General features: G+C 38.4%; 1 protein-coding gene across 3 annotated transcripts in view; it reads left to right on the top strand.

Annotated features, from left to right (window-relative positions):
* Window positions 1-12,500, top strand: part of srp72 (signal recognition particle 72) — a 24,401-nt gene that overhangs the window by 8,099 nt on the left and 3,802 nt on the right. For 2 of the 3 annotated variants that reach the window (XR_012390129.1, XR_012390128.1), the window contains exons 7-15: window positions 2,510-2,634; window positions 4,877-4,934; window positions 5,021-5,152; window positions 6,419-6,547; window positions 8,591-8,663; window positions 8,737-8,801; window positions 9,177-9,272; window positions 11,179-11,360; window positions 11,690-12,500. The exon at window positions 11,690-12,500 is cut by the window's right edge. Coding sequence is in view for 1 of the 3 variants with exons in the window: in XM_073922433.1 (XP_073778534.1) it covers window positions 2,510-2,634; window positions 4,877-4,934; window positions 5,021-5,152; window positions 6,419-6,547; window positions 8,591-8,663; window positions 8,737-8,801; window positions 9,177-9,272; window positions 11,179-11,360; window positions 11,690-11,827 (998 nt within the window). In the remaining 2 variants the exon portion in view is untranslated. The remainder of the gene's footprint in view (window positions 1-2,509; window positions 2,635-4,876; window positions 4,935-5,020; window positions 5,153-6,418; window positions 6,548-8,590; window positions 8,664-8,736; window positions 8,802-9,176; window positions 9,273-11,178; window positions 11,361-11,689) is intronic. The other variant, XM_073922433.1, reaches the window with a different exon arrangement.

The raw sequence follows: 12,500 nt of genomic DNA, 5'->3' as shown, positions 1-12,500 counted from the left end.
AGGCCAAGGTTTATACACTTAACCATTAAATTTACCGACACGCCAATGAAAATAAGTCTTTCCTAACAAATTAAATAAAATAAATTCTAAATTATGATGGGTATTTGGCAATAACGAAATTAAGATGAAGGCTCTGTTGGATTTGTTTCGCCACTTCTCTTCACAATCTGGCATAAGGCGATGGTGAAGTTGAATAATAAAAGAATAATGCCAACATTAGCCTCTATAACATTAGACTAATTAAAATGCATCACATGATTGTTCATTTACCTGCGCAAGCCAAGCCCAACCTTACCCTGTTTAAAATGATAGAAATTAAACCCGAACCCGTCAGGTCCCGCCGGGTCCCGTCAGGTTCGGGCAAAGATCTTCAGCTCTATTCCCAACCCTACCCCCATAAACAAAATGATATAACAATTACAAACAAAAAATAATAAATAACAATAATCAGGGCTTGACGTTAACACCCGCCAAATGTGGGTAGATTTCGGCTGTGGCGGGATAGAAAGCTGCTCCCACTAGCCACTTTGGCTGATTGAGAATCATTTTTAAATTGTAGTTCACTGAGAAGCAGCACGACTGGCAAAATAATGGTTCACGCGTGCAAAAGAAAGCAGGTGAATACCGAATGAGAGGATGATCGCGCACACTGTGAGACAATGGGCCCTATCATACACCTGGCACAATGTGGCGCAAGGCGCGGCGCAATACTCTTTTGCTACTTTTAGCTCGGCGCAAGGGTCATTTTGAGGTGTTGCGCTACGCTGTTTAAATAGCAAATGCATTTGCGCTCATGTGCGCCCATAGGCGTTCTGGTCTAAAAAAGCAGGCGTGTTTTGGCGCGTTGCTATTTTGAGAAACTGTAAATAGTCTGATCTTTAGACCAGAACAAAGTCTGTCTATTGTCTGACGCAAAGTGCGCCTGGCTTACACACTACACACAAGAAGCATATCCATACGCAAATATCTTTACATATGAAAAATATATAATATCTTAATATAATATATACAAAACATATTAATTTCTAGCCTACATGAAGATTTAAAAACCACTGCCTTCATCTCGGGAGGCTTTTTCAGTTAATTCGATCTGCTTTTGTATAATGTTATTATTATCAGCAGTATTATTTATTATATACATATTTATATTTGTTTTATTAAAAACAAGCTTAGATTTGTCCACCTGTCAGGTTTTAGACCATATGGGGCACAGCATTTGTTTTAGGATATAACTCAGGTTTTTGAGCACACTTGGTTGTTATTGTTTATTTATTCGTTTGCTGTAAATTAGAACTGAATTTAGAAATAGTTTTGAAATAAATCTTTGCGCTTAACAAACGAAATTAATTATTTATAGGCTAATTGATGTCTGTGCGTAAAGGTTTCCCTATCCACGAGAGCAAAAGCGAAAGTGAACTTACTTTACGTCAAAATGCGCTCTTGGCGTGACGCAGCTGGCTCTTAAAGGGAATGGGAGATGAGACTCTGATTGGTTTATTCTCAAAACACACCTATAATTCATTAAGAAAATAAACTCAACCCTTTTAGACCATGCGCCATGGCGCAAAGCGGATTTTCCCATCCTTAAATTAGCAAAAATGTGTTCTGACACGCCCTGAAAGCATTTGCACTTTGCATGGGCCTTCAAAATAGAGCCCTCAGACTTTCTTCACTCACTAACGAGGGCTTCATCACGTGTATGGCCGATGTGATGTGCGTAAGTGTTTATAAAGCTTGCGCGCTTCCGTTTCCTTGCACAAAGCAACCGTGCCTGCAAACGCAGCTTGTGCGATCAGTTCTCTTTGAAATAGACTGAAAAAAGTCCTGCTTTAGCACTCACAGTCCTGCTGCTTTCAAAAGCTCCAGATTTTTTTTTAATGTTTTTTTTTGTAAGCAGCAGCAGTTATATATCACCCTGCAGCCCAAGACCGGTTACTCACTGAAGCTAAGCAGGGCTGAGCCTGGTTAGTACCTGGATGGGAGACCACATGGGAAAACTAGGTTGCTGTTGAAAGTGGTGTTAGTGAGGCCAGCAGGTGGTCAGAAACCTGGCAGCAGCGTTCTGGATGAGCTGCAACTGTCTGACTGTCTTTTTGGGAAGGCCATTACAGTAATCTATCCTACTGGTGATAAAAGCATGAACAAGTTTCTTGACTGGAAACAAAGCATCTAATTCTTGCAATGTTTTTGAGATGATAGATTTAGTTATGACTACTGAAGCTCAGATCTGTCCCTTATTTCCAAATGCAATGACTTCCGTTTTGTATTCGAACGGATACAAATACAAAACTTTTGGCACATCGTACTGTTCATTTCATCAATGCATTGGCAGAGGTGGTCAATGCAGCTGTAGTCATGGGGCAGTAATGCTAAGTAGATCTGAGTATCATCAGCAGGTCAGCTAAACATTTATATTTGGAAAAGGCTGAAAATTACAGAGGAGGGTGAATCATTTAGACTTCAACTGTATTGGTTATGTGATTTGGTTGCTGTGGTTTATCCTCTTTAGGATATGACGGAGGAGGACATCGACGCTGAACTGGCCGTCATTCACTCTCAGATGGCGTATGTGATTCAGCTGCAGGGCAGAACTGAAGACGCTCTGCAACTCTACAGTCAAGTCATTAAACTCAAGTGCGTACACTGTACACTCATCATTAGTACATTAATAAAATGCAAATAAACATATGCACAGATATGCATGGAAAATCTCCCATAGGATGTTAAAAGTGCAAAAAAAATGTTGTTAAACAAAAACTAAAGCCCACTTATTTTACGTATTGCCTTACAGTTCTAGTATTTATGTACTGCATTTACAAGTGTATAAGTTGCAGCTGGCAATGAGCTACACTGGGTCAAATTTGCTTTGTTGAGATATTAAAAAATAAATGCATGGAAACTATCTCATAGAAAGAAAAATTGCCAAAAAAAAATTGGCTATATAAATTAAAAACCCACCAATTTAATGTATTTTCTTACAATTCTACTATTTATTTGCTGTAATCACCAGAATATAAGTTGCATTCGGAGATGAGCTATGGTCAAAATTGCAGATATTTAGAAAACGTATGGAAAATCTTCCAAAGGATGTGAAATTGCCAAAGAAAAAAAGGTGGTGGTTACACAAATTAAAAACCCACCTATTTTCTGTATAGCCTTACAAGTGTTGTATTTGTTTACCAGGATTTAAATTGCACTTGGCAATAAGCTACACTGAGTCAAAATATAGTTTTAAGTTGCATTATTTGTAAATAAATTATCATTTTGTTCACGAATTAGATAAAATAATCTTAAATGAAATGTTATTAAGCATTATAGAAGTGTATTGTTTGTGTCCCCTTACTCCACAACAAATTTCTTGTTTAATGATATTAAAAACAGAAAAATAAAAACATAAAACAAATTTTACTGGAATTCACTTACTCTGTTGTAATTATCAAGTCTAAATGAATATCCTTAGGTCCCGTTTACACTAATGCATTTTAGTTTGAAAAGTTTTTCTATCCGTCCACACTACGCCGGAGTTTTCGAGTGCCGAAAACGGAGCGTTTTGGAAACGCTGAAGGGGCCGTTTTCATCCTGAAACGCTGCTGCTCCGTCTCAGTGTTGATGCGGGAAAACGAAGACATCTGAAAACGGAGGCAGGGCTGCAGACATTCGCCTCTTTGATTGGGGCTTTTCCTCAATATTAAGTAGCCTATACACACAGTTAAAGTTCTGCATCCTCTTCTTGTAAGTTCAGACTTCGCAAGTTTGATATGGAAAACAGACTCCCGAGGACATGTCGGGTAAATCTTCAAAGGAAACAGTGTACTTTATAACCTTATTCACATCATCCTGGCTACGTTTTTCACTTTCCTAACAACAAAATAAAAACATAAAGGAACTGCTACTTTCACTTTGATATTAACAACTAAACAGACAGCAGAAATGTTGAGGCGTTGTGCTGCATATATGAGCGTCATCTTCACTGTGTGCGTATTCATAACAAAACAGAGCCGATAACATCACTGCCTTCTTTCATTTTCATTGAAATTACGAAATGCACCCTCTCTTTTGCTGAATATCAGTTTTAATAATCAATAATGGCCATTATTAAAGTATAACATTCAATAAGTTTATACATTATAGGAAATAAAGGCAAGCGATCAGTCAATATACAGAATCTACGTGCTTACATTAATTATTAACTTATCTTTGCGCTCAGCTAAAACACGTTACCTGAGAACAAGTAATAGATTCAAAAGACCAAAGCCGGGGATTATGTTGTTAGATATAGACAACAAGATGAATTAAATATCACGTTTAACAAATATAGTGAGATTAGATCCAGCGGGAGATCCTTGATGAACACACTGAGCCCAGCTCTCATCTGGCATCATTCAAAGAGTGTGTGTGTGGTCACGTGTCGTGCGTTTTCATCGTTTTGGTGTAGACGGAGAGCTGTTCAGAAACGCTGGGTGAAACACTAGTGTTTAGGTGGATCGTTTTCATTCTAAAATGCTGTTTTAAAACTAAATTGCACTAGTGTAAACGGGCCTTAAAGTGATACTGTAAATATAAGTGTGAAATGAAATGTGAAATTCAACACCACTGTAAATGTCAGCCATGTTTTGAGCACTTGACGTTAACTTCTGTCTGTAAGGTGCAGATTTCAAAAACCAACACATTCTGTTAAATAATAAAATTATTATGAATAAATACTATTTTTTTTTTCTTTAATCAGTATTTGATTGTGTGTGGATTGCTTATTTGCAGCATTTTAAAATGCTTTGGATTTGTTTGAAATTAGCAGTCGTAATATAGAAATGTTTGCTGTTGAAGTTGCCACATTATGCTCAGTGCAGTGAATTTAGACTTTTGTCTTTGCGTTCAGGCCGTCAGATGTGGGTTTGCTGGCTGTAACGGCCAACAACATCATCACCATTAACAAGGTAAACATCGTTTTTCACATGCTTGAATGACTAATGATAAATGAGGTGCAAGTGATGGTTTTAATCTGGGATTTTTGTTCCTCCAGGACCAAAATGTGTTTGACTCCAAGAAGAAGGTGAAACTGACCAATGCTGAAGGCGTTGAGCACAAACTGGCCAAAAAACAGCTGCAGGCCATTGAGATCAACAAAGCCTTGCTGGCCATGTACACTAACCAGGTGAGCAGCCGATTTCTGCTGCACAATTTTAATTAAAAGGAACCAAAATTCATAACCTACACTTTAAAAATGATCCTTAAATTAGCATGTTTTAATTTCCCCTCATTTATTTATGCTTTTGAACTGCATTATGGGATCTTGATCTTTCCTCCAACAACTTTTAAGTTGGAAAAAATGACTTATTAACATGTGTAATAGTTTGCAGTGCTATATTGTCTGGGTTGGTGTTATATTACACTACAAAAACCTTGTAATAAACTGCAGCACATTTTAATTTACAAGTTAAGTTTTTATCATAACTAAAAATAAAACAATATTTTATTGACTGATGTTTTGTTAACTTGAGTTTTCCAGTTGTTGCATATGGGTGTACAGAGCTGTATTTTCATAACGAGAAGCGCACATCTAATAACCATAAGTATTTTAATTTAATAACTTCAGTTATAGAAGAATGGCCTTTCATTAGACAAGGATGATAATCTAGTTGTGTATATTTACAGTACAAATGATAACACAATGGAAAATAATAAGTAAATGAATAAGGCATGCACAGAAATGAAAATTCTTGTCTGAAATCAAAATAAGACCAAACCAAGGTCGAAAACCGAAAGAAATTGTGGCAATTATTAATAGCATTGCATTTATAGCTATGACTGTGTACTAACCGTACTAAATTCAAGGGATTGCAATTAATATTAAAGTTTCAAAGAATAAATTAATCACAAATCTATTATAGATCTAGCTGATGAGTGGCTGAGCTTGTCGTCTGCCTGGCATTTGAGAAAGATTTGAGAGAGTGTATTTAAATAGGGCCAGTGCATAAATAGCATCTATTTTGTGAAATTTAAAAAATATCTAACAGAAATATGGCTTTAATCTTACAACAGAATTGCCTACCAACTATTATTTGATGGATGGAATAGACCTGCTGCAGAAATGCTGCTTCAGCTGAGCACGCACAGGCTGCTGCGGTTTCTGTTTGCATCATCACAACATACTGTTTCGGCAGTGTTATTTTGGTGATAAAAATCTTTCAGCCGAAAACCAAAAATGCAATTTTGGGTTATTTTTGGTTGCCGAATATTCGGTGCATTCTTAAAATAAATAATTGCAATAAAAATAAAAGAATTGTTCAGTAATCAAAATCAAGGCGAAAAGTGTACAGGTTTTGATTTTAAATTATATGGCCCATCTCTAGCTGCTTGCATGATTTATTTAAAAAAAGAATGTTAAACTAGTTTTGACCTCCGGACTGTCTCTTCACAGGCTGATCAGTGCAATAAACTGCTGTCGAGTCTGCAGACCCAGAATCCCACTCACCCCAGACCCGTCCTCATCCAGGTGGCTCAGCTCTGCCGAGAGAAACAGCACAGTAAAGCCATCGAGCTCCTGCAGGTACGTTTACACACACCTCACACCCTTCATTTGTGATCTAACTGGCCTGATGTACTTCCAACACACAGCTTTTTCCATAGTTCTTCAAAAAAAAAAAAAATAAATAAAAAAAAGTTTTAATTGAAAAAAAAGAGCTGTTGAGTGCTTGATTCTGATTGGCTGATGAACTTTTAAGTAGCCCAATACACACAGAGTGCATGCTTCTATTCCAGTGCACGACTTCTGTATTGTTTTTCTATATAAGCATGCGCTTGATGGAGATCTGTGACATTTATGCTCATGTTTTTTCAGTGTATTGAACATAAGACACGTTTTAAAGTAAAAATAATTGCAACTTTTGACACACAGTTCAAAAGGACTGGCAGGTGTGGGGTAGCTTTCTGTACGGGGACAAGTTGCCTTGACAGCTGTTTTATTTGACAATAACATGGATACTTAAAAAAAAAAAAAAAAACCTTCTTGAGAGAAGCGTGTCATGTTTTAGACACATGCATTCTGTATTTTCAGATAATCGCACAGCTATAGTTCCGGCAGGTTTTGAACACATTACAGCTTTATATCACTCCGCTGGATGATTAGAGTTATTTCACAGTCAAAAATCACATCAAACACAACAGAAGGCTTTGGAGGAGATGTGGATTAAACTAGTGCTACACACAGGAGCAATTTCAAGTGGACAAAAACCTGACTAATAAACTCTCTGGGCTCTATTTTGACGGTCCATGCGCAGAGCGCAAACGCTTTCAGGGCGTGTCAGGACGCATTTTTGCCAATTTAAGGATGGGAAAATCTGCTTTGCGCCATGGTGCATGGTCTAAAGGGTTGAGTTTATTTTCTTAATGAGTTATAGGTGTGTTTTGAGAATAAACCAGTCAGAGTCTCATCTCCCATTCCCTTTAAGAGCCAGCTGTGTCGCGCCAAGAGTGCATTCGCTATTTACAGGACGCAAAGTAAGTCTAAGTGGAAAAACTGAGCATTTCACCAGCAAACAGTTACAGTTTTTTAACAGAAAACAGTTAAACAGAGCATCTACTGCGTGAGAATGAGAGATAAATGATCTACTTTCACCTTTGCTCTTGGATAGGGAAACCTTTACGCACAGACATCAATTAGTCTATAAATAATTAATTTTGTTTGTTAAGCGCAAATATTCGTTTCAAAACTATTTTTAAATTCAGTTCTAATTTCCAGCAAAGGAATAAATGAACAATAATAACAAAATGTGCTCAAAAACCTGAGTTATATCCTAAAACACATGCTGTGCTCCATATGGTCTAAAACCTGACAGGTGGACAAATCTAAGCTTGTTTTTAATAAAACAAATATAAATATGCAGATAATAAATAATACTGCTAATAATAATAACATTATACAAAATTAAATTGTTATGAATGAACTGAAAAAGCCTCCCGAGATGAAGACATAAAAGCAGTGATTTTTCATATTTATGTCGGCTAGAAAATAATATGTTTTGTAATATTTTAATCCTTTATATTTATATCCTATATCTATTCTTATTATATCCTATATATATCCTTACTATTTAAATGTTTTCATATGTAAAGATATTTGCCTGTTGCTCTCTTGTGTGTATTAAGCAGTGTGTAAGCGAGGCACAACTCTGCGCTGGAGTTTAGACCGGGTTAGTTTTGGTCTAATGAAAAATCTAATATAGATTCTCAAAATAGCAACGTGCCAGCGGTCCGCCTCAGAACGCCTTCCTTTTTAGACCAGAACGCCTATGGGCGCACAAATGAGCGCTAATGCATTTGCTATTTAAACAGTGTAGCGCAACGCCTCAAAACCACTCTTGCGCCAAGCTGAAACTACCAAAAGACTATTGCGCTGCGTCTTGTGCCACGCTGCGCCGGGTGTATGATAGGGCCCTCAGATACAGAATCTCAGCAGTGCTGAAGATGTGGAGACGAGTATAAGCTGTGTAATTGATGATGAACTGTTGAATTATTCATAAAGCACACCTGAAGTGATTTGATTAATCCTTGTTTTAAAGCTAAAACAAACCTGTGTTCTGTGTTTCTGCAGCGGTTTTCAGATCAGCATCCTGAGAGCGCATCTGGAATCAAACTCACCATGGCTCAGCTCTACCTGACACAAGGTAAACACACACACACACTGGCAGACAAAAATCAACTCTCGAACAAGTGTCATTTCTAAATTTTCGTCAACAGGTCATGTGACCAAAGCCTGTGACATCCTGAAGTCCATAGAAGAATTTAAATACAAGCCAGGAATGGTGAGGTTTCTTTTGTTTTTGGCTTTTTGCATGATATTAAAAGGTACAGTGTTTATTTTGCTAGCGCACGTTGTTGGCCTCAAAGTGAACAATTAATTCATGCGAGTTAATCCACAGAAAAACCGGTTTGTTTAGGTAATCTTTAATCGAAACATTACAAACTGTTTGTGCATTTGAACGACAGTGCTCCTTTGATTCTGATTGGCTGAATTATGGTTAGCCACACCCTCTGCCCATTACTGTGCTGTGAGAGAAAAAAGCAGACAAAATAAAGCCCCACCCCCTACACAGTGTTCAATTTGTGTTGGGAATACATTATCAAACTAACAGAACAGTCTGCAGCAACTTCTAGTTCAAATGTTTGTTTTCTTACAGATTTCTGCTCTGATCACCATGTACACGCATGAAGAGGACATTGACAGCGCCATCGACGTCTTCTCTCAAGCTATTCAGTATTATCAGTCAGAGCAGGTAAAACTGCAGTAATCCAGCAACACTTTGTTAACTCAGTGCTTGATTGCATGAAAGTCCTTAAAGGGTCACGAAACACCAGAACACATGTGTTTGAGCTGTTGACAGTGGTATATGTGTCCCACACTGCTAAAAACACTATTAGGACACCTATATTTCACTAAAAAGTGTAAATTGGTTGTTTTTGCGTTATTTCAAGCAAATTTGTACTTCCTGTTTGAAACTAATTTTTGAAGCTGCGTCACGGTCATGACATAATAGCCTGTATTCCAGCGTGCAGACTGGACGTCTGTGCCAGAGTGTGTCTTATTACGTCTTACAGTGTGCTGCATTAATGCATGAGTAAAGCTTGGTTCAAACCAATCAGCGCGCTCTATTGTGCAACTTCATTAATATTCATTACTATCACCGTGTTTTCAGGACAGAGACGCCACGTCGTGTTGGCAAAACAAGCGTGAAGTGTTGCTTTATAGTTTGCTGCAGTTCAGTTTCGTTTTCATTTTCTCTCTGTGAGAGCGCAGCTGGAGTCACGTGTGGATTAACAGTGTACGCGACGCTCGACAACAATAACTTACGTGTCTAAGGAGGAACATTGTTTACCTGAGAGCTGTTCTCATCTGCAAACGCTGAGATCCGGATTCGCTTGTAGTCTCCTCTTAATAAAGACGTGGCTCTAGTTGCTGGTGATTGTCCTGTCTCTACAGATTTGGTAAGTGAGCGACCAGTGCTCTTTGTTTATTCAGTTCGTATTTTATTTGTATCAAACAAACTATTGCACCGAGTGTAAACAAGTTAGCACTAACAGTTACAACCAAACTATAACCTTGTGTTGGATTTAGTGACCGGAATAACACACGCGGCTTTCTGACGCTGCCTGCCGTGTGCATCTAAGTTTCCGGGAAATGCTCAGTTTTTTTTCTCTCATTCGCCGTGCGGTATCAAACATTGCATGAAAAATACACGCTAAGAGCAGTTCCTCGAATCAAATATCACGTTTGTCGAGAAGGACATGAATGAATTCCCTGAATGAAAGAGCCAAACTGCAGTTAAAGTCCAACATTTAATAATCTGGCAAATAATTCGACTACAAATGTCCATGTACACCGTCACTTTGTCCACTGTGGGTGTGTTTTGACTCTGAAACTCGCGCGAGCCCAAATAGACACTCCCACACCCTCCCACTTTAGTTCCTCCGACACTCCCCCCTAAACAGAGCTGGACACGCCCACTTTTCTGACTTTTTCCATAGTAGAGGTGTGAAAACACCCTGCTGAAACGAGGGGGTTTCATTGCCCTTTAAGTCATTTAACTTAAGGGTGGAAAAAAAAATCTCTGAGATAAGGGATTACATTAAGAGCGCCGTAACAAACATCTTAACTATTACACTTACCCAAGTGCCTACTCTAAGCATTTCACTGTAGTTTCTGGCGACATGCGGCAACGGGCACTGCGGTTGCCATAGTTTTGAAATAACTCTGCAATACACGTTGTTTCCTTGTAATATAATTGAAATCTGTAAATGCACTTCCTGTTTGTTTTCACTTAAATTCTCAGATTAGGTCTGCCTGAGTTATTGGGCGTGGCTAAAATACTTAACCACGCCCCCTCCAGCTGTCAGTTTTGACAACAAAGAGAAATGGTGAGCAGGAGGAGGAGTCTGTTAGGTTGTAATAACTCTCCCCAAACCCTTCTCCCCATCTTTCTGAATGAAATGCCTACTTTGCTACATCCAATCAGCTCGCAGTAGACAAAAACAAGCCACGCCCACTGTTTACTCATTTAATATTTCGTTTCTCTACATCACAATATGAAAAAAAAGCACTCACAGCTTCTGGTTTATGCAAACTATAAGGACTTTCATGATCCAAGCCCAGATCTGCATGATAATCTCAGCCTCTTCTGTTAGCCGGGCTCCAGCATCCACCTTTCTCTGGTTCGCGAGGCTGCAAACTACAAGCTGAAATACGGCCGTAAGAAAGAGGCCACCAGTGACCTGGAGCAGCTGTGGAAACAAAACACCAACGACATCCACACACTCGCTCAGCTCATCTCCGCGTACTCGCTGGTGGATCAGGACAAGGCCAAAGCGTATCCTCGCACACGCCTGCATCTACTTTGATATAAGAGAGTAAAATTGGATGACACTTTAGTTTAGGTCACAATTCATGCCATTATCTACTAGCCTATTATTAAGACATGAACTGTTTATTAGTAGTTATAAAGTATGAGCTTACTCTGCATCCCTAATCCTACATAAACCCAACATCTACCTTTCTTATTAATATACAGCTAATTAGTAGTTTGTTAAGCTGGTATTGTTAGTTAATGCTTTGTTAAATCTGTGAGTTCTGACCTGAAGTGTTACCGAAATAGCCTAGTTTTCTGCTGTGTTTTCCTGAACGCTTGGTTTTGTTCAGTCTGAGTAAACACCTTCCCTCCCCGGATAAAATGGCCTTTAATGTGGACGTTGATGAGCTGGAGAATTCGCACGGAGCCACGTATATCAGGAAAAAAGCTGCCAAAGTCGTCGGGGAAAGCCAGCCTAAAGAACAGGGGTAACTCGATTTAACTCCTTTTAAAAGTCACTGAAAGACTTTAGCTCGAATGCAGTCCATCTGACAGCAAAGGTTCAGTAGATTTGTTCTTGTGCATGTTTATTTAACCTAAATGAAACCAAAATCACTATATATCTTATTTTAAGATATTAGCACACTTCAAAATGAGCTTTTCTTACTTTGTTTCTGGTCCAAATGTCTCAACATTCTTAAATAACCAAGCACAAAAGACAAGGTTTTATTTTCAGAAATATTGAGTCAAAATGAAGTGAGTTTTTCCCTAAAACAAGCTAAATAATCTGCCAATGGTCTTCTCTTTGAAAGAAGATTATTCTGCTTCCCCATTGGCAGATTATTTTGCTTGTTTTAAGGTAAAACTCACTTCATTTTGACTCGATATTTTCTGAAAACAAGACAATGGCCCAATCCCAATTCTAGTAATTGTTGTACCCCTTGGCCCTTGAAACAGAGAATGAAGGGGAAGAGCTTCAAGATTTACCCCTAAAAATTGGGACAGCACTACAGCTCCTGCACACGTCCTCATCATGTCATCACGAGCTCTTGCTTCATATGAGATCAGACGATGGAGACGGCTGTAGTTATTCCAGTTGTGTTATTTTTTGGTGTTTATCGTCAGGAAATCACTGAAGGCATATATTACGTTATCATAACA

This window comes from Danio rerio, chromosome 14, assembly GCF_049306965.1.
Source record: "Danio rerio strain Tuebingen ecotype United States chromosome 14, GRCz12tu, whole genome shotgun sequence".
In the NCBI taxonomy this organism is placed as follows: Eukaryota; Metazoa; Chordata; class Actinopteri; order Cypriniformes; family Danionidae; genus Danio; species Danio rerio.
Note: the sequence above shows the minus strand (reverse complement) of the source record. Positions and strands in the feature narration are given on the sequence as shown.